The 25,510-nt window shown below is 42.3% G+C and overlaps 1 protein-coding gene across 1 annotated transcript; it reads right to left on the bottom strand.

The window, feature by feature from the left end:
* Nucleotides 1–698: 698 nt before the first annotated feature.
* LOC308091309 (DENN domain-containing protein 5B-like) lies at nucleotides 699–24,690 on the bottom strand. The gene is made up of 21 exons (XM_080436809.1): nucleotides 24,502–24,690; nucleotides 18,931–19,040; nucleotides 17,866–18,583; nucleotides 17,238–17,425; nucleotides 14,815–15,312; nucleotides 14,258–14,489; nucleotides 12,223–12,373; nucleotides 11,574–11,664; nucleotides 11,349–11,468; nucleotides 11,093–11,245; nucleotides 10,787–10,865; nucleotides 10,614–10,689; nucleotides 9,800–9,928; nucleotides 9,548–9,669; nucleotides 7,396–7,541; nucleotides 6,572–6,690; nucleotides 5,774–5,973; nucleotides 5,491–5,573; nucleotides 3,822–3,948; nucleotides 3,232–3,406; nucleotides 699–1,987 (listed from the first exon to the last, which is right to left on the bottom strand). The coding sequence occupies exons 1-21, from the start codon at nucleotides 24,608–24,610 to the stop codon at nucleotides 1,804–1,806; spliced, it is 3,810 nt and encodes a 1,269-aa protein (XP_080292935.1). The 5' UTR covers nucleotides 24,611–24,690; the 3' UTR covers nucleotides 699–1,803.
* Between the last annotated feature and the right edge of the window lie 820 nt (nucleotides 24,691–25,510).

The following is a 25,510-nucleotide window of genomic DNA, read 5'->3' as shown; positions in this document are numbered from 1 at the left end:
ACGCGGCCATGGAAGTGTTTTTAATGTCTTCGTTCTAACAGTAATGTTTTAGTGTTACTTACACTCATGCCAAGACGAGTAGACGTCACTCGTCTAGGCATGAGTCGAGTGTAACACTAAAACAGTTAGAAGACATTAAAAACACTTCCACAGCCGTGTTAAAAACCAAGGTTAGTCAATCACTCTGCAAGGCTGCCCTTAGAAAAAAATAAAGAAAAAATACTGTCATTCCTACTTCTGAAGTTATGTTAGTTATTTTTGTTTGCATAATGCATTTGTTTCGAAAATAAAATCAAGATATTGTGCCAAAACCAAGAGTCCTAAAATTAATTTATCAGACAGAGAAGACTTGGATTGTAGGTCTGAGTTGCATTTGTAACCATAAGTTTTGGAACAGTGAAAGTTTTTTTTTTATTTTGGTAAAATAGTGCAAAACAGGCCAGTATGTTGAGTTCTGGGATGACCAACTCCTACCTGTACAGCGTATTCTGCAGTTGTAAGCAGAGTAAGCCGACTACTAGCAGAGCACCTGTAGTTGATGTAAAAAATACACAAATACAGATTTAGGTTGCACAAAAGAAAGGGTCTGGGTTATGTCAATTTCAACTTTATTTTTTAACAACACATTTCATAAATATGGAAACAACAACAATTCATTATTGCTTACTCTAATGTATACTCAAAATTATAATAGAGGCTTGGTCATTGCAGGTTAGCTAGTGCTGTTGTAGCACAGTGCGGGAGAAAATAATTCCATAATTTGTAACAGTTCACAAAACTAAATGCAACATCAACATAATACACAGCATTTTCAGGAGTCTAAACTTAATTCAGCATCTCAGTATCACAGAGACAACTGAACAATTAAACAAACAACATGACAATCCACAAATTCAGCACAATGTGCAATATGTTTTACACCGCCATGAACAAAATGTCACTATACTTAAATATGTCATAAATTGGTAATTGCATACAACAAACTATATTCTGTCAAAAGAAAAAATAAATCACACAGAAAAAAAGCTTTTGTTTAACAAAGCAATACAAATAATTGAGCTGACACAGTTAGGACACACATTTGGTTTCAGTATTTTTCCAGTAGCATTTCAACTGCAAAATATAACCCTGTATACGACCCCAAAAGATGGTAATCCATCCTTTACTTAGACATTTTAACAAAGCCAAGAAGAAAAATCTCTCTCTCTCTCTCTCTCTCTCACCCGCATCTATAGTTTATTATGAGATCACAACACCTTGAGACAAAAAAAGATTTGGCCATGCATGTACTGTACTAAGTTGAAAATTCAAGTGCAAGCATTACAGCAACAGGAGAAGAGAGCGTTACAGTGGTTCTAGTGCCAAGGTCATGGGGCGAACTGTGAAAATATCTACTATAGATGGGCGATGAGAGATGGTTCCCACTTTCTCCTTGAGGAAACAGAATATCACAGTGTAAACAGGCATAAGAAAATCATACAATATTTCCTTAAGCAAATATATAGGACAGTTACTTCAGTGTACAAGGCAATATGTTATGAACAGCTCCTGGGATAAGGAATTGCCATACTCCTCCTCAAAACTTCATTATGTTGTTCATCCAGTCCATCGTCTTTTCCACAATAATGTCTTTATTCTGAACATGCAAGCCATGGGTCTTTCTCAGTTGTCTGAATATACTTCCTTTTCCTTCCCATGGAAAGAAGGTCATTCAACTCTCTTGAGGCTCACCCTTCAGTGTTCTTGCAGAAGGTTGTGGAGGAGGAGTCAAACTCCACATCTCATAATGTCCATTTGGCAGGGTTAAAGGTCAACCCCTTTGACCAGGGCTGTCTCCAAGGTGATGGTGAACTCATGGAGTGTGTGCAGGATGCGGGAGAGGGAGTGAACAGCTGCACGGTCCCGAATCAGCGCTCCCTCCTCATACGTCCGTGGTGTCAGGGCACATTCTGCCAGCAGGGGGAGCCACTGGGAGAGCAGCCGGTCCCTGCCAATTCAAACGGGTCAATAGAACGGTACCATAAATGATTAATGACGGTTCATATTACAACACTTGCAAGACATGGGGTGAGTAAGCTGCCTGCAACACAACAACCAGGGTTGTGTACTTTCTCCTGACCAAGCACTCAACCACAATGAATTGAGCTGTTCTTTTTCAGGTTTCAGCAACAATTGCCTTGACTGGGTCTGGCTGTAAGTAGATAACTGCAGTGCAAGCTATGACCTGCTAAAAGGACGGCAGCAAGTCTCGTGTTTCTCTACAGAGCAAGCAATTAATATGTTTATAATGAACACATCTACTCTCCCTAAATTACCCAGAAACAGACACTATAGTGAAATATGTTTAGGATATAGCAGACATACAATTATTAATAATCATTTAAATACAGTATATCTGCATTTATTATATTCATGTTTTATATAAATTCGGCTTTATGTGAAGAGCGGAAAAGAATGTGTCCACTGAAAAGGAAAAGATCCGCACATCATCTTCAAAGCTCCCTATATCATTTATCAGAAATCAAGGACAACGTTTCGACCTGTACCAGGTCTTCGTCTGATAGTACCTGATGAAGACCATGTACAGGTCGAAACGTTGTACTTGATTTCTAATAAAGTTATAGAGAGCTTTGAAGACTGTGTGGAAGATTTCCTTTTCAGTCTATCAGTCTTTTTTATCCAGCACCCGTCATAATCATTTTTGTATGTGTGTGCACAACCTGGACTGCAAAAAAGTTGGTCAACACATGTCACAGGTACAGTGTAGGGTCAGACCTATTAAAACTGTGATGATATACTGTAGTGCAGCACATACTTAACCCACTGTATCGCAAAAATACTCCATCCCCAACTGAATTGTTAATTCACACTCATTTCACTATTACATTTCATTGCAGCAGCCAAAACCTGGCCCCATAATAACAGTGTGTGATATAAATGGGTCAATTTGAAAGGACACCAGAGAAGCAGTCCTGCTGTATGCCACCTCTTCAGGGCTCCAGGGAGTGTAAAGTGTGCCATTTATGTACATGACATAATACAGCCAGCAGGGGGCCATCACACCTCAGATTCTCACAGGCTAATGTACTGCAGTAGTTAGGCTTTAACAGACTTTGAATGCGTAGAAAAGCACCAAATGGAAAATCCACTAAAATGGAAAATGTTCATTTTCCATTTTAGTGTACAAACGCAAAATGAGAACCTTTTGAATTGAGAATCCAGAATCCTCACCTGACTCCTAGGCACACAAGAAGCTGGAATTTGCCTTCCTTTCCGATGTTGCGCGGCGAAGCGTTGATCGCACTGACATAGTGACACAGTGAGTCACAAGACAGGCTCAGGGGTTCCGTTGATCCACGCAAGTCACCCATCTGATCAGCGGTCTCCATGGAAACCACTGCCTTCTCTGTTGGAAGAGTTTGGGAAATCAGCCGCTGTCAGATTGAACACTCAATGGGAAGAGCAAACTCAGCTCATCAATGTATTGATGAAGGACAAAGCAAAGGTTCAAAAGAGAAAAGAAAAGAAAGCGTACAGTCTAAAGCATTACAGGGGCACTTTAGGTTACCGCACGTTTATGAAAAGGGATTCACCATTCCATGTGACATACAAGCGTTATTGTGAAATAAATATTTTCTACCACTAGATGGGGACAGTTCATAAAAAGCAGAAAGACAGAAGTGCAACATCATCTTCCAGGGCTCACCGATACATTTTGCAAACACACACACACACACACGCTCACAAGTATGCAAGGCAAACATACATACATGCATGCACACACACACGCACGCATGCAAGCACGCACGTACGCTACTTACCCACAAAATCCCATACGAACACGTTCCTCTGAAAGAGTCGGTTGGACTTGAATCCATGAAGGAGGAACTGTTCCAAGGAAAGCACCAGCCCTCCCTCGCCACACAGCAACACAGTCAGGTTTCCTCTCTGGCAGAGGAAAACAATGGAAGGACAAACAGGTGGCAGGGATTAATGAGACGCTATGTATGCATCTAATTAAACCACTAGTATATACTTCATCATATGACGAATTGCAAAGATAGAAAATCTACAAGCTCGTTGTGAGCTTATAGATGAGCTATTTTAAACATTTTCAAATAAGTTTTATTCTGTTTGTTCTTGAGAATGTTTGAGTTTCAAAAATAGGAACTTTCAACGCAAGCATGAAAGTGGTTAAGAGACGACTTCACCCATTTTCAACCTATCTTCATATCATTTTCTCCTCACTAATGTCCATGATAAAACGGTAAAATAAAATTCTACTCGGTCTGAGTCTCATAGGAGGGCTGTGGACACTATAGCAAACCGCCTACCAGGTGTATCATGGTTAGGCAGATAATTTTTTCAACCAAACACATTTTTATTTAGATTTCTGTTAACGCAAGAACAATGAATTCCATTATAGCATGCTGACTTTCAAGGAATAGAAAGCCTGCAGTTTCTATTAGCTTGGATCCCCATCGATGAGGTCACAGGTAGGCAGGTTTTTGAACTGTCCACAGCCCTCCTCTGAGACACAGAGGGAATAGACAAAAACGGTACCATATTATAATGAGCATTAGTGAGTACCAATTATATGTAGATAGGTTGAAAATGGGTGTAGTCGTCTTTTAAAATACATTCTAATACTGAATGAGGGGTCAAACTACCGGTATTATTTCTAAAAGCACCAAGTCAGTGAACTCTTTGAACCCGATTGAAATAAATTGAAAAAGCTGATTTAGACCACTCACTGTCAGCTGTGGGCCAGCCTAGTAGAGACATGCATGTTAAATGCCACAATTGCTATGCATTGGCATTGCCTTGAGGGTGGTCTAAATAAAGCCTATAAAAACATTATTGCTTTCACTTGAATTGCCTGCGCAATAATGACTCATTAACCATCTCCCTGTGGTTTTAAGTTGCATTCAGACCAGAGCGCCCCAATCTAAGTTTTCAGTTGGTCACTCTGTATTGCACATTAACTAGGCTAATAAAGTATGCAGAAACAACAGAGACCAGACACAGATTGGTGAACAGGAGGTGGTATACCCCTGGAGGTATACATACCATAATGATGCTGCTAGTGAGGGTTCAAAGTGGGGCTGCTCAATGAATCACATTTTATTTTCAATTATAATTTCCGCTTACGGCGATCATGAAAACAAGATAATCGAGATAAAGGGATTATTGCGTCGCATAGGGTTTTGCAATGATGCTCTTGTTTTGACTTGTGTTAAAAAAAATCAGTGCAATCTTTTCCTTTATAGCTGTGCGCTAATCATGATCTCAATATTGACCAAAATAATAGAGATTACGATTTTTGCCATAATGAAGCAGCCCTAAAGATCAGATGCCCCACCTCAGAGACTCAATTTCACCCCATATTTTTCTCTTTGTGAATGAGTGATGAGCTACTTGGAGGATTCATCACACACACACAAACACACACAAAATGCTCAGAGCAGACACAATGCCACATATACATACCTCTTGTTCTTGTTTGTGAAAGTGTTTGACGAGGTTATTTGCTGCCTCCCTCATGTCCTCTTGTACTTCAACCGACGTCATTCCTGAGAAGAAGAGCAGGTAAAAAAAAAAAAAGAAGAGCGAATGATAAGTAAGGACAGAAACAAAAGAAGGAAGAGAAGGGAGGACAAAGGAGACCAAAAAGAAAGGTGATATGGGAGGAGAATCCGTCATTGTAGCCAGGACAGCCAAAAGCAGGTTAGCAATTGTGATAAAGGATTAGCTCGGTTCCGTCAATACGTACTGCTCCGGCCACCAAGTGATCCAAGTGATCCCAGGACTGTTCGTCCAGCACCACTCTGTAGCGGTGAGCCCAGCTCTGGGGGTGTCCCCGACCACCTCGCACCTTCTTCCTCTCCACCTGGTGTTACCAGCTGACCAATCAGGACCCTTTCTAAGCTTCCGTCTCCAACGCCTTTGCCCAGCCAGCGGCCACATGGGAACCTAAAGGAAAAGAAGACAGATCTTATAATAAAAATGTTTATGTTTACTTCACTTTTATTTCTTATCTAGTACATTTTCGAGAACTTACACTATATATATATTTTTTATATTGTCGTTATTCACTGTGAAGCACCAACCTCACCAAAAAGAATCCCTTGTATCATGTGCAAATATACTTGGCAAATACAAAGAACTTCTGTTACGACGACTCAATAACAACCTTGGTGATTCAAGAACTGACGTTCCTGTATGTATTTTCATCCCATATTGTCTTTTTTAACCCTGATGGAACCAGCCAAGTTCAGCAAGAACACTTATTAGCATTTGGCCTTTATGTCCTGAGCGACTAGGCATGTCACACTTATTACATAATTGTCTGACTGCATTTATTTGAGCCAATTGCAATTATTTTGCATAATCATTAGACTCAATTCCATTCATCTGTATAAAACAGCTGGATGAAAGGAACAGAACTGTCATATTTCCACGCTTTTAACCACTTTCAACCTGGTATCCCTAGTTTGGGCATTTAGGGCAGAAAACTTTCATTTAAATTAAATCAATCTGTTAGATTGACTGTTGCACCCCTGAATCTCACCTGTAGGTGTGTCCAGTGATCTCATTGTACACCATGACACAGTCGACCAGACACTTCGCCAGCAGGCCAGAGTTCTCCTGTCCCAACTGCAGAGTGCTCAGTCTGCCGAGGTTCTTACACTGAAACACACAGCGGCATTCATTCAAAGAAGTTATTTCCACATCTGCATGAAGCTTGATCTATTTCTGATGTTATATATTTTCTGTATATGTTAACCATATGCACAAATTATTCTCCGTCATATAGAGCGCCGAAGTCTGACGTAATTTACGCATCCTACCTGGGTCGCGTTTCTTTTTTTGCGTCCTATAAGAACCGTGTTCCAAAAATAAACAAATGATCCCGGCGGTTTGACTCATATCGATATGAAGCGAGAAAACGCTAATGTTACCGCCGCCAAATTAGTAAAAGTTTCGCCAGAAACAGACTGTATCAAGTATGAGTGACTGACTATCGTAAATGATACAGAGCCACGTCCCTGACAATATCGCCGGGACAGTTTGTTTATTTTTGGACCACAATTCTTATATGAGACAAGTTTAAGATAAACCAATGTTATTCTCCATAGAGAAATTACTTCCGCGACCCAGGGGATGAACGAGTGACATCAGGACTTCGGTACTCTATGGTGTCACACGCCGAAAATAGCAGATTTTCGTGTTGTTGATGTGACGTGTTGTGAGCTTGTAGATCTGCTGTTATCAGTGTGCGACATCATCATATGACAAAGTATAAATCATGCTGTAGACATAGCTATATAAATATACTATATATATATATATATATATATATATACAGTACACACTATAGATATATATAGTGACCTGGAAAAAGATCTCTTGTGTGTTCTTGGTGATCTGTCTGACTCCTGAATCACCCAGCTCCCCTGACACACACACCCACGGATTCACAGTGGTCATCGCAATGCTGAGCTTCTTCATGGGTATTATGACGACACGGTATGGAATACCTGGACAAACACAGCAGGTCAAGAGCAGCCCGTTAATTTCCCTGTTCCTTTAGACAGAAAATTGTGAAGCAAAAGTCAGCCCTCAACTCCACTGTCAAGTACTGTATTTGTCAAAATACTTCCAAAACGTTAATGAAGTCCACGATCATAACACCAGAGGCAGCTCCACGAATCATGTTCAACCCAGATTTGGCTCAACAAAGGGAATGAACTCGTTCTCATGCTATTCATCAAAAATGTGGAATGCCCTACCAAAAGGAGTAAAGGAGTGTAAAACCCTACTCACTTTCAAAACTGCCCTAAAGATACACCTTCAGGAGGCTGCAATTCGAAAATGGCCCCTGTCTAAGTCTTAACCTACCCCCCTACCCTCCCTCCCTCCCCCTTTTTGGGCGGTGAAACCGCCCCTATAAGTGAGGTTTGGATATTTGTACAACAAATCCTGCGCTGTGATTGGCCAAAAATGTACAAAAATGTACAAAAATGTACAAAAATGTGCAAAAATGTACCCCGCCTAACCCTGCACCGTGATTGGCCAATCACAGTCTATTCAGGACTGTGATTGGCCAGTGTCACATGACACATGTGCATAGCCCTATATAAGAAACCATAACTTTAAAAAAAACATAAATTAGTTTTTTTAAAGTTATGGTTTCTTCCATCATAAAGAGTGTTTCAATAAATGTATTTATTTTTTGTACATGATTGGTTGACTCCATTCAGTATTGTGATTAGCTAGCAAGACACCGCCCACTTCACACAGGGTGTGATTTTTTTCTTCTCTTGTACATATTTTTCACTCTTCATACCAGTAACCTGTAAGCTGATTGCATGAAGTTCTGTATAGTAGTGTGTATATCTGTCTGTCTCTTATATGTCATCATGATTTGTGTGCATGGGGATCTCATCTTAAACAAGACCAGTGCTTAATGAGTCTTCCAGTTTAGTAGACCTTGTATTGTGAATTTGTACTTCCATGTACTGTTGTTCTCATGTCTTACTAAATAAAGTACATCAATCAATCAATACTGTAAATAGGATTTTCACATTCTTGGGTTCAGCTTGTGTATCAAATCGGTAAGTCATAAGAGGTCTGCTTAAAAATCCACTGTGGATGTTACGGTATGTGTAACCCATCCCTTTATGCTCAACCCTGTATCCCTAAAAAGGACCACACTGACGGTCAACTGTCGGTATACTTGAAATTGTTGTCAACCATTTTCCAAAGCATACTGTGGTTAGATTTTTCCTGAAGAAGGCAGCTTAGAATAGCTTAGACCGAAATGTTGGTAATTCTTCTGCCTCTGTCCACAATAACATTTGCATTGGCAGCTACGAGTGTGCGGCTATACTCTTTTATTATTTAGATTATCGAGGAAGCCATTGGAGTTGCAGAGACTTGAAACTTGTTTGCGATATGTATTCCCATACACAAAATTTCACTGCATCGTAATTTCATGTCAAAGTAATCACTGCATTAATTTAATGCATGTTAAAGCACGGAGTCGTTTGAAAAGTCTAGCCGTAAATAGTCCCCAGAGTAAAGATTGTTTTACAAATTAAATTAAAATATCCATGACTTCTTAACCAGGCATTGAGATTTAGCCAACATCGACTCAATTATTCAGCCAAGTTAGGTAAAATTGTAATGATGTAATCAAGGTAAAAAAATCGAGCCATGATTCCGGGAAAATGGTCTGTGCTTATGTACAATATATATATGGCCGAAGCTGTGAATAGACAATGACATGTATGAATGCACCAACCACACAAGACAAATTCCTCATATGTGCAAACATAACTGACATTACAAAATATGATTCTCATCCGGTTTGGTCCTTTAACTACTTTGTAACTGGCATCCCTATTTTGGGTTTGCCATTATAGGCAAAATTGAGTGAGTAGACAGAAATGGTGCCATCTTATAATGAGCACTAGTGAGGACCAGTTATATAACGATAGGGTTGAAAATGGGTGAAGTGCTCCTCTAAGTGAACAGGACTTACTGATGGAGGTGAAGACACGTGTGAAACAGAGGTAATCCACAGTATTGAGGGAAAGCAGGTGGAATAAGAACTGCTCTCTCTCTTCCTCGCACAACAGGAATGCATGGGGCTTATACAGCTGCCTGTCAGGGGAAACAACAAGTAGCGTTTACAGAAGTGCAAAAAGCAGGGAAAAGATACAGGATGCATTGCACATGGCATCTACTGTGTAATCTGTCCACATACTTGTGTTAATTGCAGCATGACTCCTACCTGAGCAGCTCTTGGTTTGAAAGCAGCTCTTTGAGGTGCTGTGACAGCTGTTTCTTTTCCAGTGCCAAATGGATCCATGCCCGGGCCTGTCCCACATCAGACAGTCCCTCACTCATTGTCTGAACAAACCTGGTACGACAAGCATAGATTGATATGAGCGGTAATGAACAAGCTCTAATCTAATACGCTTTTCTCATGGACATCAAACACTATATCTAATATATCGACTTTTCAACAGAACTCTTTTCTCTGTCATTACTGTAGGTCAACCAAACTGAACCTAATCTTCTCTCAGACTCACTAGACTGGAATGGATGCAAATGTCACTCTTACAGGAGTATTTAAAGATTAATTTGATCATCTATATCTAGAGAGGATAGTATAGAGTGGCAGGAAAGTAAGGGTAACGATGGGGGAATGATGCAACACAGGGCTCCAGCTGAGCTGTAATTGCAGCGGAGGATGTTGCATTTAACCTGTATTTAAAAACGGTAAAGCTGAAAAGATTCACTGCAACTTTTAGATAACATTTTAATATGGCTATAAGGTGCTAAATAAATCATTTGAATGATTATTTTGACCCTCGTCAACCAAGCCACATTAAATGTTTATCTGAAAGTTGCAGTTGCCCTTCTTTTTCCACTCAACTGGTATTTACAATGCAAAAAGTTTGTCTTGCTAAACCTCTAATCCTATTGAAGGTATTTCGTTTTCATACTCGGAATAGGAACCCATATCAAATCCTTTGGTCACACCCTGATCTAAATTACCACACTACAAGGTCAGATAGAGTACATACATGGGCTCTCATTACCTCATATCTTGCATCAAGGATCCCTTCAGGACCAGAGTTCCCTCATCAAGCCTCTTGTGGTCGAACCCAGCGGACACTAACCAGGGAGACAGGTTTTATGACAACATATGAACATTCAGCCATTGAGACCAATGGTTTATACAAAACAAGAAACTGCATGGCTCTGCTCTCACCTGGAGACTCCATGAGTGATTCTGTCTTCTCCTGGGCAGCCTGGTAGTGAAGCAGGTGAGACCAGAAAGCCGACTTGCCCTGTTTAGAAATGAACAATCATCTACTGACTGAATCGTTCGTCAAAATGCAACCTATTCCAACAATCCAACATTTTGGCCCGCTCATGTGTGTGATATTAAAACGTTTACATACTGTAGGAACACATATTTTTGTAGGTTATTTAGGCTGGTGATGTTGTGAAATTGTGGGAATTGCCATATGTACAGGTATGTATATATGTGCGTGCGTGTGTGTGTGTGTCTGACCTGTTTTAGCTGCAGCCCATGGCCCCAGGTTCTCTCCAGTAGGTCACACAGACTATGGATAAGTGTGTTCTCCTGCAGGCCTGTGATGTTGGCTTCTCCCTTACCTAATTCCACACTCTCCTTCCCCATCCTCTCCATTAACATCCGTTTGGTCTGCAAACACATAAAACAACATTTTGCGTATCCACCAAGACGAGTAACACCCACAGGTTATTTAACTTAGTAAGAGACGGTGAGCTGAAGCTGGGTCAATTACCTTCAGGCGGCATTCGCTCAACAGCCCGTCCACAAATTCGCGGTGGGTTTGAGTGACAGCTGAAGTTGAGGGGTCAAGCAGCTTGGACTGACGGAGGTTCTTCCTCCAAAATGTATGCTTCTATAAGATAATAAACCAATGGTGAAAAATGGCATTGGCATGTATATGTTTGTGCATGTCTACGCGCGTGCCCATTTGCACACACATACTTGTACGTCCACATACCAGTCTTTGTTCATTTTCCAGTCCTGAGGCTTCACTGGTTGCTGGTCTCTTGGGGTCAGTCCTGCGTGATGCTGTGACACGACCGGTCCACCTGTTCAATGTCAATGCAAAATTCTGTGTTTTAGATTACGTAAAGTAAATAAAGTCAAGAGTTCCTGTCCACCAAATACAAGTGCCCCCACCCCCACTTTCTCTGTAAATATACATTATGATTCTACTGAACTTTATTCCAATATGTTTTGCATTGTATTTGTATAGTATGTATCGTATCATATGTATTATCAAAAAACATATGTTTGTGTATTCATGGTTCTTGTGTAGTCAATACAGGAATTAATTACAGTGGCTAGTGGCTACTAAATGTAATACAATGCTGAAGAGTGCACTTCGGGAGATAGGAGCAGCCTCCTGGGAACTGAAAGGTTCTTGGTTCAATACCCATCATCATGTAAAAATGTAATTGAGCTAGACACTATGCACTTAATGCAACTGCTCCCAAAGAGCAGGTTGGTGCCGTGCATGCCCCCGCCATCAGTGTGTGAATGGGTGTATGAATCAATTAATGGAACTCAAAATTGTACAGCACTTTGGATAAAGGCGCTATAGAAATGCAGCCAATTTTCCATTAACTATGAACAATGGTTCTCACTTGTTGGTGCCATGTGCCTGTGCAAGCACGTCAGCCTGCAGCTTGGGGAAGTAACCCTGCAGGTGTCGACCCTGACCAATCCTCATGTCCAGTAGGTGGGGGTGAATGGCTGTGTGGTCGGCCTTCAGCAGTCTGCGCTCAATGGCCTGGGCTGGAGACACAAAAGAAGAGGATATAGAAAAGGATATCCATGGAATCTACGTAAAAATGATTTTGTGTTGATAGTCATGATACATACTGTACATATCCATGTACTTTACCATTCTTTGGACCAAATAAGTGAAGCTAGCTTAGAATGTGTGCAACTTTACAGTCTAATTGTTAACATAGTAAGTTCTACCGTGTACAGCACAGTGTTTGTATTTTGCTAAAATAACTCGGATTGTAAAAATTAACCTGTGTGTTTCAGTCTGCTTGGGAAGAGGGAAAAAGACTGAGTCAGCACAGCAGTACAGGATGAATTACAATGCGACACAAAATAACATAGGAAGAGGAAGTCCACAAAAGGAGAGGAAAACTAAAATGGAGAGGAAAATAAAATGAGGAAAAACAATCGAGGAACTGTGAGTTCGAGTGGTGCAGTCTCTGCAGAGAGTTTGGTCAGACTTCAAAGCAGAGTTGGAAGCATTAATTATAGCACAAGCAGACAATGTAGTTCCCCTCTCATCATGTACTGCTTATTATTCCCCACCCCCATCCCTCAACACTCCCCCCCTTTTCATCCCTAATTCTCTCTATCTACCCCTCTTTACTGGACCATGTCAAAGTCCAACTGAACTCAAGGAACTTTCCCTCAAAAGCTTCTCTATAGAAGTCAGTATTCCCACTGTGTTCTGTTCTACACAAGGGAATCATGTCAGTTTTTCAAAAATGTATAAAACGTTTAAAAAAAGAAGAAATTACAATATTATTTTTATTTTCGCTGCGAATCACCACTGTACGATGAAGTATAAAGTGGTTAAGTAATCAAAGTAGCAAATTGAGTTGCAGATCTCAACAAAATCTGGCTCCCTCTCTGATCGTAACATTTCTCAAAGTCCACCAGGTTTCAATTTATTCTATGACAAAGGCAAATTTTCCCCCAAAAAATAAAACATGTCATTGTTGCCCTTGACTCGTTAGGTCATTTTAAATTATGTTTGTCATACACTGAGATTAGATTTTAACATGTGCCACAAAAATAACCACTGCCCTTGAAACATACACTACATTTTTACTGTCTCTCCTCTCATGTTATCCTATGACACAGACACCCCCTTTTCAGACAAAGACCAAAGAATATGTGTTAGGAGGACAACATTTCCTGGGAAGAAATGGAAATGGAATACCAAGCATGGCATTCAGTTTTTTAGAAGCATATCAGGAAGAGGGAAGTGGCCATTTTTTGTAAGAAAGCCCTTCCCTACTGTTCCAGAAATCTGTCAAGGAGGGGAATATCATTTTACAGAAATTCTAGGTTGCAACACAAAGCCGTTTATTACTATCTATACAAAGCACACTTTTTCAGAGTGTAGAAGGAACTCTAATATATCTCCCATTGTTTGTAAACATACACCCATCCACCCAGTGGAGGAAAGTAACTAATTATACTTACTCAAGTTTACTTAAAGGCATATTATGTTACTTCTCCCTGTGTTTACATAACAATATATAATTTCTTTACATATCATTTCCCTCTATACAAGCAGTTATCAGCCACTGAAGTAGTGTGGTGGTGTTTACCCGCAGAAACACATTGCCCTCCCGCTGTATGTATGTGTTTTCACAGTTTTTTGGTAGTTGGGGAAATCTTTGGGCTACCAAATCAACAGTGAAAACACCACAACACAGCGAGAGGGCAATGTGCCCTATTTTATGTGAAAATATCTACAAGCTCTCAACACATGAGTTTAAAAAAAAAAAAGTGAAATGGGACATGCTGCTAATGAGTACTTCAGTATATTTTGATGCCAAAACGTTTGCACTTTTCCTTATATTTCATTGTGGTATTGCTACTTTTAAGTAAAAAACAGAGTACTTTTTCCACCACCCCCACCTGACTCATAGATCATGGTGCACTTGGTGTAGCGACAGCTGTGGGTATCCTCCTCGTCCGTGTCGTACAGGCGCTCTCTCTCCAAACGGCTGTCAAACAGCTGCTGCAGGGGCTCTCTGTCGGCCCAGCGAGACAAAACCTTCCCGTCCACGAAAGACGAGAACATGGCGGTCTCCAGGAACCGGGAGAGGAAGTGCATGTGGGGCTCAGGCTGGGCCGAGAGGAAGGAACCCTGAAACGTAGAACAATAATACAAATATCATACACAATAGAATTTCATATACAGTGTCTATTTTGTAAAAACAAAAGAGCACAGTTCAGTTTAACCACTTAAACCATATATACTTTGTGTCACCCAGGGGGTCTATAATTGGCCCCCTGCTTTTTTCTCTCCACACCAAATCTCTTCACCAAAAATAGCCAATCTACAAGCTCACAACATGTTGCGTTTCGCCAAATGTTCACCCGTTATGACCTGTTATGAGGAAAAGGGATGCCAGGGTTCAAATTATTTATAATACAGTAGTTTATAAGTAGGCGTGGTGGTTTTTGAATACCTTGTCAAAACTGCAAGTCCCCTCGCGGTTGCTCAGCCAGGAGTCCAGATCGGGAGCGTTGTGAATGACAAAGTCCTCATATCGGCCAAAAATGGCAGTAAAGCGGCCTGCAAACACCTCCCTGAGCTGCACGTTCAGCTTGGCACACCGCAGCGCCTCCTCCTCCTCTTCAAAAACACGTCCCAGCGTCCTCACTCCGTCCGTCACCTTCTCTGCGCCGCACCTCCGCGCCAGCGCCTGCAGTCTCTCCAGGGCGGCCAGCTCTTCCCCGCCGAGGTTCCCGTTCCGTCTGTCCTCCATGAGATCCTCCAAGACCAGGCTGCTGAGGCAAGGAGGCGCGGCGTCCGGCTCCGTGGTTGTTCCACCTTGCGCAGGGAGGCCGGAGCGCAGCAGCACCTCGCTCAGCTCCTGGATGAGCTCCGTCTGGTCTGGGAACGAAGGCACGTCCTCCGGAATGTCAACGCGCTGGTTGTCGATGTCAACGAAGCACAGGTTGGCCTGGGAGGGAGGAGGAGAGAACCGAGGAGGGTCAGAATGCACACAGTAAAATCCTCAGCATTCATTTACAGTTACACTCTCAGATAGGGGTGTAACCCTTTATTTAACTAATCAATTTAATTGATTATAAACAATAATCGATCATTGATTTTACAAAACATTATCGAAAAAGTTTACATTTTTTTTTTTTTTTAAGTTTTTCCTATTGTAGTACCACTGCCACATCACAACAAATTGTCTCAAGACACTTTACATATAGAGCATAGACCGGTCATTGTCCCACCCTGGAAATAGCCTATCTACAACCTCACAGCACGTCACACACTATTAAAAAAAACAATTAGAATTTATTTGCAGTGATTCATTGATATATAAAACAAAGTTTCAAAGAAATGCTCTTCTCGATTATTCAATTAATCGAAAACCGAATCAATAGAATAATCACTATAAAAATAATCAATAGTTGCAGCCTTACTCAGAATTACATTACTGTGTATAGTCCCTGGAATGCTGTCCTTAAAAAGCTTTTTTTTGGTGTTATAATCCAACTACTTTAGAGTAGGGGGGGGGGGGAAGACACACAACACAGGTCTCTGGCTGGAATCAAAACAGCCACTTTGCAATTATGCAACACCCTGAAACCACTTTTCAATTGGTTCCTCGAACAGATAATCAAAACGTGGTTAATGGCTTAGTGGCTTACACAAGAAAAGCTCTTATTCATCAAGTGAAGAAGCTCTGACAGCATTATGGCCAAGTGTAGCGACATCTAATTAAGACCAGAGTAGGAGATTTACATGACATTAATGGCTTCTTGGCATTTAACCACAACACGCCCCTTGGAGAGACTGACATATTACCACAAGAGGGATTAGTAGATTAGTAAACTACCACTGTAATCACATAAACATTGGAGAAAGGTGAATGCTTTAGTTTGGACAGGATATACCTGCAGGTTGGGGGAAAAAATGGTGAAAGAAAAGCTAAACTTGGAAAGCTGCTGAACACTGCATTGTAAGTCGTTGTGCCAAAGATAAATCTGCATGTCCAAGCAGTGGAGGAAAGCATGGTCAGCAGTGACACAACCTCCAGCGGCGACCTCTGACAGCCAGTTCATTGCCTCTGGGGAGATGTGGTGAAAGGTGGACAGCAGCAGACATGCAGGGCACCAACCCAGGTCCCACACATCCGCTAGCATTCTGCTGCCTCCTCCTTCCCTGCTAACATTTTTGATTCAAATGTATTCAAATACCCAATTGAAAATAAGCAAGCTAGCGTGCAACCATACTCAGCTACCCTTGCACAGACAATACAATTCCTACTGTTAAAATACCTTAATAAAGGTCAAATAACACTGGAACATACGCTGCTTCGCCTGCAAATCTAGTTAAGACTCACATACAGTATGATTAATATCCCTTTACTAGCTTGATGCTTGCTATTGCAAATTAAGGTCCCAAGTATCATCTTACACAACATCCAGAAATAGGTTTAGATTTTTAATTCACATTAATAATTCACATTGTCAGCTTTCCCCCCCCTGCAAATGTAATGCTTAGTGGGTTTCCTTTTCACTTTGTACTTTATTCCTTCTACTGGCTCTTTTCTGGGGCAGCACTGCATCAAAGAGCCGATGTTTATGCAGCATGGCGTGATCTTTCAGTGTGTATGGAGGATTGGATTTGTGGAAGAGGAAGGAGCTCAGAGGAGCTGCATTGCCTGTGTTTGCCGAGGCCGGAGCCAGGGGGCATATTAGCATGTGCACAGAATGGAAGAGATTAACAAGCGAAGCTACAGAATACAGGATCCATTTTTACACCCTGCTGTGTAAATGTTGTGTTGAGTGCATGCGTTTAAGTGCTGAGCAAAATGTTACTATTGATGCAGTAGAGGCTATACATTGAAGCCTTTGGCGTGCCCTGTACCTCATGGGGCAGGTTGAGGGATGATCGCTGAGTCCCGTCCCTCCGCTGGATACCCATGAAGAACGGCACTGGGGCATCCAGGAGGTGGTGTAACGGAGGAGGCAGGATGGGCAGGTAGATGTGTTGCCACTGGAAAGGGAACAGCAAGCTACTGATGCCCTCAGCCACTGTCATCAAACGCTGGTAGTCTGGGAAGATTAGGGAAGATGAATATTAATAAACCGCTCAACTGCTTTTTGACCAAACAGTCAATTGCAAAATATCCAGCATATCGCCACTGTCGGGCAGAAACCTTGTATCTCCATATTTCATCTTTTTATGTTTTTTCATGAAATAATGCCCTATTTTGGGAAGATTATTGCCTATAATTACATTATTATAGGCAATAATAATGACATGTAAATTGATGCCCTAAATTGGGACAGCAGGTTGAAAGTAATTAAGTCTGTCTGTGGGTTTTATAGTTATTTAACCAATGAAAACTTTGAAAAGTATTAAAAAGAGCTTGTGACAAATAATAACTACTTTAGATACTTATTATTTTTTTCTTCCTGAAAAGTAATGGTCTTTGGATTTTGGATAAACAAGATTATAGACAGACAGACAGACAAAGAAAGAATGGTGTTACCGTGAGAATAGAGCAGGACCTGCATCTCCAGCAGCACACAGGTGAGGAGCTGCACCATGTTGTCCACGCCCAGCAGGGAGAAGGCCTCCCCGAGGGGAAAGTCCCCCAGGGGGAGCTCTCCCGGGCCAGGCCGCTGGCACACGATGGGCCCCTGGACCCCATGGAACCTCAGGGACCTGCCAGGCGGAGGCAAGGGCACCTCATACAGGATATTATGGATGTAGCTCTCCAGTGGGAGCGGGGGGGCCGTGTGTGAGGCGACCGCCTGGTGGAGCTGCCGCAGGAACTGCCGGGCGGCTTGCAGGAAGGGCAGCGGCGTGAGGAGGCAGAGGGCTTTGGACACGTACAGGGTGTCCCGCGCCGGGTCAAAGGAGCCCGCACAGCCGAGGCAGGCAGGCATGCCCGGCAGAGACTCGGCGTCCGACTCGTCCAGGCTGCTCACCAGAGAGTCCATGCTGCAGGTGGATGGGGATGAGGCCGACGAGGAGGAGGAGGAGGATGAGGGAGAGGAGGAAGCAGAGGAGTGGTGCTCCACATGGTGCATCTGGTGGAGCGTCTGCATGGCGGTGATGACCTGGGCGTTCGTCACCTCCTCGTAGAAGGTGTGGACGAAGCCGTAAGAGCGCGTGCCGTCATCGGAGGCGACGGTGAATGAGTGGAACTGAGGCTCGAGGCTGTCGGCCTGCGTGCGAAAGCCCAGGCCCCTTGGCATGCACAACTGAGGAGAGAGTGGGATGGGGGCCAGGAGAGATAGAGGGATAATGGTAGAGGTAGATGAGGAGACAATGTTAACAACAACCTCAACCCTGTGCAGGATAACACCAAAGTTGAGATAATGGGGGTTACCATAATTAGGTAATCAAAGTCACATCTGTATGAGACCGTGAATAAAAGCTTCAAGCTAAGAACTTGAGTGTCTCCATGGAGGCTTCTGGGGGAAGCAAGCCTAGAGATTTTAATTGGTTTGTTTGAATTTTACGCTTCAAAATATATATATTTTTTAAGGCTTAAGCTTTCATCTGACAGGATAACACTTGCAAACAGAAAGTCCAGTTAGTATCTCACCATGTTAACAGCATGTTTATTGAAGGGGGTCCTGTCTGTACTCTCAGGATAATGCACCAAAACATTCGACTTAAAGGATCTTCGGATGGGGCTCTGCTCAAAGCCTTCCCCTGAGAGAAGAGGACAGTTTTAAGGAGAGAGAGATAGTGAGAGAGAGACAGGTGAGGGAGAGGGGAGAGAGAGGCGGCAGAGAGAGCATTGTGTCATGTTAGCATGGAGCGATATGTCCTTCATTCAGCACTTCAGAAAATAGAATTCATGACGAGAGGACATTAGAGGGCAGATGGGACGGACGGTGCTTTGATTCGTGGAAAGGACAGCACAGCCTTGTCTGATACCAGCTTCACCGTGTTGTCAGCAAGACAGAGGTGAGACAGTAGGGACAATTCTGCAGCAAAGGGAGGGGGAGAGCTGCCAAGAGTTATGTAACTCAACTAATTACCATAGAAATAGACAACTAGAGAGGCCGACACAGCATTCTGCTGTAGGGAGCCCTTTTATCTTCTAGGAGTGAATCAAAACAAAACTTGTTAAAAACTTATCATAGTGAACATTCTGCTCTGGAGGAAGACTATGAGATTATTACAGTTACAACGTAAGCTGACAAAATTTCCACTGAAGTCATGAAAGAAATCCAATTTATTCCCTTGTGTGCCAGTTGCTGTGTGTAGTACTATCCATCACTGCCGTGCCAACCCATACTGATGGTCTTGGGGAGGGTGTAGGTGTAGCTTTAACTATGTCTCCTCCGATACACATGAAGTCACCAGCCACTTCTTTTCACCTGACAGTGAGGAGTTTCACCAGGAGGACATGACACCTGCAGAAGAACACACTATCCTTCTCAGTTCCACTACCTGCCTGACCAATCTGTATGAACATGCCGGCCAGTTGTTTGGAGCCCCCAGCCAAGCCGGATGCACCGTGGAAGAATCGAACCCCAGGCAGGTCATTTACCTCAGCGCCACCAGAATGTAAGACAATCTGTGTGAGTATGTAAATAAGATACACAATATGTTTCCCATTTCTAAGGGGATGGTCTTGTAGTCATGTTGCTTTCTGAATTCCTCAGTTCATTTATCTGCATTTTGCAGAGCCTCGCTGTTGAACATCTATGGTTGACATAACACAAGTGGTAAGTAAGGAAAAGTGCTAAAAAAAAAAGAATCCACTCACTTTGACGTACATGCAATTTATTTAGCAATATCCACCTGCCACTGATGACGCACAGCAAACCTCAAATGGAGCTGTACATTTGTTAGAACACAAGAGATTTGAAATCTCATGCAGTGCAAGTGTGCCAGACGAGTGGGTAGCAGAGAGAAGCTTAATGTGTTCTTAAGAGACAGGGGAACGGAATGCTCTTTAAGGAGCCGTCTTGATATTCATGCTGCACAACAACCTGCACTCTCTTCACGTTTTACACGTGATATGTGACACCCAGGGTTCACAGTCACAGTTGAGGGTTTATTCAATGATGACTAGCAAAGCTTAAATGTTGCAAAGGCACACACGGGTGAAACAGAGAGAGAGATTGACCTCAGTAAAAGACATCTACTGTAGTTGCCATGGCAGCCATTTCCGCTGTGTTACCATGGTTGTTGAAGACAGCAGACGGGCGGAAGCACGTCAACGACTGCTTCATCTTAAATTTCATCAGCTGACCCATTTAAAGCCCTCCCTTCTCCCCACCCTTTCTATTCCGCTCCCTACCTTCTTTCATGCTTTACGAACAGACAAAGAGGGAGGGGGGATGTGGACTGTTTTGGTTGTTCAAAGCTTAATTGGTTGTTCCAGTTAGGCTGCAATTATCATATTGTCACTACCATTATGCATGCAGGGATTTCCTCTTACTACCCCCCCCACCCACACACACACACACACACACGCACACAGGTCTACTGTGCAAAGATGCTGAGTGCTCTCTCTGCATGTGGTAAATGGTGCATTCATATACTGTAGCACCTTTATCCAATATGCTTTACAATGTACATTACATTCACGGCAGAGGAAACCATGCAAGGCACCAACCTGGTGAACCTGCTCATCGGGAGCAGTTGGGGATTTGGTGGCGTCTTGCTTAAGGACACTTTGACACTAACTCAGAGGGGAGCCGGGGATAGAACTGAGAACCTTCCGTTTCCCAAGCGGACGCTCTACCTCCTGCCCCACTGTGTGTGAGTGTGTGCGCGTGCGTTCATACCCCCCTTACTCTAACCCGAACAAATGTATGCCTAACCGTAACCTCTACTCTAACCTTACGAAACTGCAGTAAACTGAGTAAAGCCATATCTAATTGTGGACACTAATTTTGCATTGCTGTCCCCAATCAACTAGTTTGATAAATAACAGAAATTTGTCCCACAAACATACACACACAATTTGTCGACATTAAAGACATACTGTACAGTCCACTTCTTAGATTGCACCTCATATCATGTTACTGTGAGATCCTTGTCATGACTGCATCCTGTTAATCTACATCAAGGTACAGCAGGCTGTTGACCAACAAACACTAAATGAGTTTCATACAGATTTGAATGGTGAGAGGTTCATCAGAGAAATTAATGTCACATGGTTTCCAGTCCCTAAAAACAGGTCCACTTTAATGATTGAACAGGCATAGAGGTCAAATCTGTGAACCCTACCATCACATTCAATCACATCATTAGACGGGCCAGAGAGATACAGCAACATAGAGAAATTATAATGACAGCCAGTGCCAACTGGCGTTAATTTGAGAAGAGGATCACTTGGCTCAGCCAACTGGAAGCCCCATCTCTTGGCATCAGGAATTTTGTCCAAAGGGAAATTCACAAAAATAAATTTAACGTGGTGATAGAACCTATATTTAGTAAGCAGTTTGTAGCAAAGTGTTTCAAGTAAGACAAATGTATTTATACTTCAAATAAGACAAGCCATCTTAGAAAAACACTACAAAGAAATCCTAAATAATGCAGTGATCTAAGGGGAAGCAGTATTGCCTTGATTAAAACTAAAACCAATAGTTCTTAACCACTTACGTTTTGTTGACCAGAGTCCTTGACCCCTAGGGGTCTAGTCCCCCCCCCCCCTTCCTCACACTAACTCTGCCTATTTTTGACCATTTCTATTTTTGCAGAATGTTGGCCTATCCTTGCCCAGAATAGGGTTCATGTGGTTAAATGTCTGCAATTCTGCCCTTCACAGATGATATCATCCCCTGTGACAGTCATCTGGCCTGAGCCAGGCCTGAAGCCCTGGGCAGGCCAGCATTCCAACAGAGACCGTCATGTGAAATTTGATTAGGCTGCAGAAAACACAGTGGCATCTATTGAGAAGCCAACAAGAGCAGATTGTCTCTCGGCAGTCATTCATCAAATACACATGCACGCACGTACACACACATGCGCGCACCCTCACACACACCTTTATTCAAACGGACAGACTACTGTACACAGACATGAACATCTCCAGGCGGACTATTGACATAAACGCACCAACATACACACACACAGCCACCACATTGTTCATTGTTACAGGCTACTGCTGAAGACAATAATCCAGAGACAATAGCCATCACAAATACACAATGATGCACACACACACACACACACACACACACACACACACACACACACACACACACACACACACACACACACACACACACACACACACACACACACACACACACACACACACACACACACACACACACACACACACACACACACACACACACACACACACACACACACACACAGTGAAAGGAGCAGCCCCCTGCTGCAGTGGAGATGATGACCTGCTGTTACATAAGCAGATTGGTGGAGTTTAAATATTCCAGCCGGTATCAGTGTCAACCGCTGCAAGAAGCTACCTTTCACTGTCTTCTCAATGGTTAGTTAAATAAACCACCAGTTCACAAGGAGATGTTATATGCACATCCATTTTGGTGCTGGTGCAGGAAAAAATAAGTGACAGCATCAGAAGAAAAGAGCTTGTTAAATAAAACACCAATAGACAGTCAATACACTGTTATACTCTGTTGTACCCTTTAACATCCACTGTAGGTGTCATCCTAAAAAAGACATGACACCACGTCCCGGAGGATGTGCTCTACATAAGGAGACAATCTTCTGCTGAGAGAATACAGCACCTTCCTCAGAATACAGGGTGTGACTATTGTGGGAGCTCCATGACTCGCATCTTAAACAGGGATACAGTAGCAGAACTGAGACCACCATTATAGTACGCTGATATGGTCCTTTTCCCCACACACACACACACACACACACACACACACACACACACACACACACACACACACACACACACACACACACACACACACACACACACACACACACACACACACACACGGGGGGGGGGGGGGGGGGGGGGGGCGGTTATGGGTGAATCTCTCCTCAGCACCTTCCCGCTTTATCTTGGTGTAAACAAACAAAGAAATATGTCCCTTTTTTTGCGCCACAACAGACGACTGAGACAAAAAGGCAGCCATGATGTCTGTTTTAACAATCCATCACACAGACTTACAAAAGGACAATGTCACAGTGTGTATGTCATCATCACTGTGGTAACATGAAACCAATGCCACCACCAGTACAGCATCTCCCTGGCTGCTGCCTTTAGACCTCCTCATTGACATGCAGTGAGCACTGGTTTGTGTTGACTTTAAAGTCATTTTGTTTAACTGTTTTGGGACATATGTTGCTCTCTGAGCCACAGACAGATGATAAAATAGGACCATCCAGGCCCTGACTTGCCACTTAATAGAGATTATCGTTGCTTTTTGAGGTCGTGAAGGGTCTAATCTGGGATCACACAGTCCTGGGTTAATATGTGACTAGAGAAGATACTATGGCTGTGTCCAATATTTATCTCCCTTTCCACACATCAGTCCAGCAGCTCCATGTGTTTTATCGAGCATCACCTCATTGAACAGGATTAGATGTCCTCTTCTGTTCAGCCTTGATTTTCTATTATAATAATAGATAGTTATGAAGAAACCATAGATGTATTTTTATTTTTTCTGACATTTGCATATCAGACTTGATAAAATAAATCTATGACAGTCTTGATCCAAGGCTACAACAAAGCTAAATTATGTATTATTTTCTTAAAAATTACAAAAATAACATTACATTTTTCTACATTCATTGCGATGATACGACTATAGAAACCAAATAAACAACAAAGCTGCATAGCAGGCCTCCGTTGATTTTGATCAAAGAACAATAATCATTCGCTCAACATTTCGATCTGCCTTAGTTATAAATAACAGGATTCGATAAAAGCCGTACCTTAACACACAATAAACAATAAACACTTTCCCAAGCTAGTCCCGCCGGGTTATTGACAAAAACGTGATGTCATCAGCCTTTAGTAAGGTATTGTCATTTCAAGCAAACGGTAAGATTGTCAATACAAATATATATTATATATATATAAATAAAAATAAATAAATAAAACATGGGTGTTTTGTTTTTTTTTTTAAGCAAACGGACATCTTCTACAGTGCTTTTCGCGGTGCGTTTTGCTGTTTGTTTATTTATTTAAGTCAGATCTTACCTGCGAGATCATCGGGTTCGAGGCCAGTCTCCGTATCGACTCCGCACACAACAAAATAGTGGGCGAAACGGCATGAAGCCGATCCCGTGGCCGTAGCGATGCCGTTCATCGTTGTTGTTGTTACACACACACAGGGGTCGATCAGCTCACTTCTACTTCACACTGTGGATGATCATCATCATAGCTGGTGCTGGTGGTGTGAAAGAATTACCACTGGTCCTTTAATTTCACACAGCGATCAGTCTGTCAGCCTGCACTTGCTCCTCAGTGGAATGATTGTGCTCTGTGTGTTGTAGGCAGTGTTGCCAGGTTTTGCGAGAGAAACAAGCATCCAGTTCTATGAAAACAAGCCCAAAAGAAGGGACTTTAGGCCACATGTAGCCCTGAAACATGACTGTCATGCGTCATGTGAACCATGGCTAGGCCACATGATGAGCAACTAAATAGGATTACAATTGAAATATAAATTTATATTCATCAGCTATTTGAAAATTGCCGATCTACAAGCTCACAACGCTAACAGCTTGTAGATCTGCTATTTCTTTTTTAAATCAATTGGGAAAAAAGTGAACATTTTTGGATATTTAATTTTCAATTAATTTTTTAACTCAACCATATCTGGTATGGGGTCCCTGGCATAAAATATTTTCATGTCCGCATACAAATACATAATTAATGTATTAATGTGTTGACATGAAAATGTTTCAGAACCACTGGTTTAAACAACCTTTAGGAAGCAAGCCCAAATAAGCAACTACACTTTAGAAACAAACCCCCAAAACGCAACCCGCAACTACCAATGATTACAAGCAACTTCACATAAAAACAAGCCCAGTCGCATATAATAAGCCGACATGGCAACACTGGCTCTGTGTTGTAGGCTATCTTGGTCATCATTTGTTCTAAGGGGGAGGAGGCTGTAGGCCTGTGCGTGTTTATCTGCGAGTGAGACTAGATAATAAAGTGATTTCATCCAGTGTCATGATTTGATTTTCCATTTCCGTATATG

The sequence above is a fragment of the Gymnoscopelus braueri genome (genome assembly GCF_963280865.1).
Source record: "Gymnoscopelus braueri genome assembly, chromosome: 9".
NCBI classification, from domain to species: domain Eukaryota; kingdom Metazoa; phylum Chordata; class Actinopteri; order Myctophiformes; family Myctophidae; genus Gymnoscopelus; species Gymnoscopelus braueri.
Note: the sequence above shows the minus strand (reverse complement) of the source record. Positions and strands in the feature narration are given on the sequence as shown.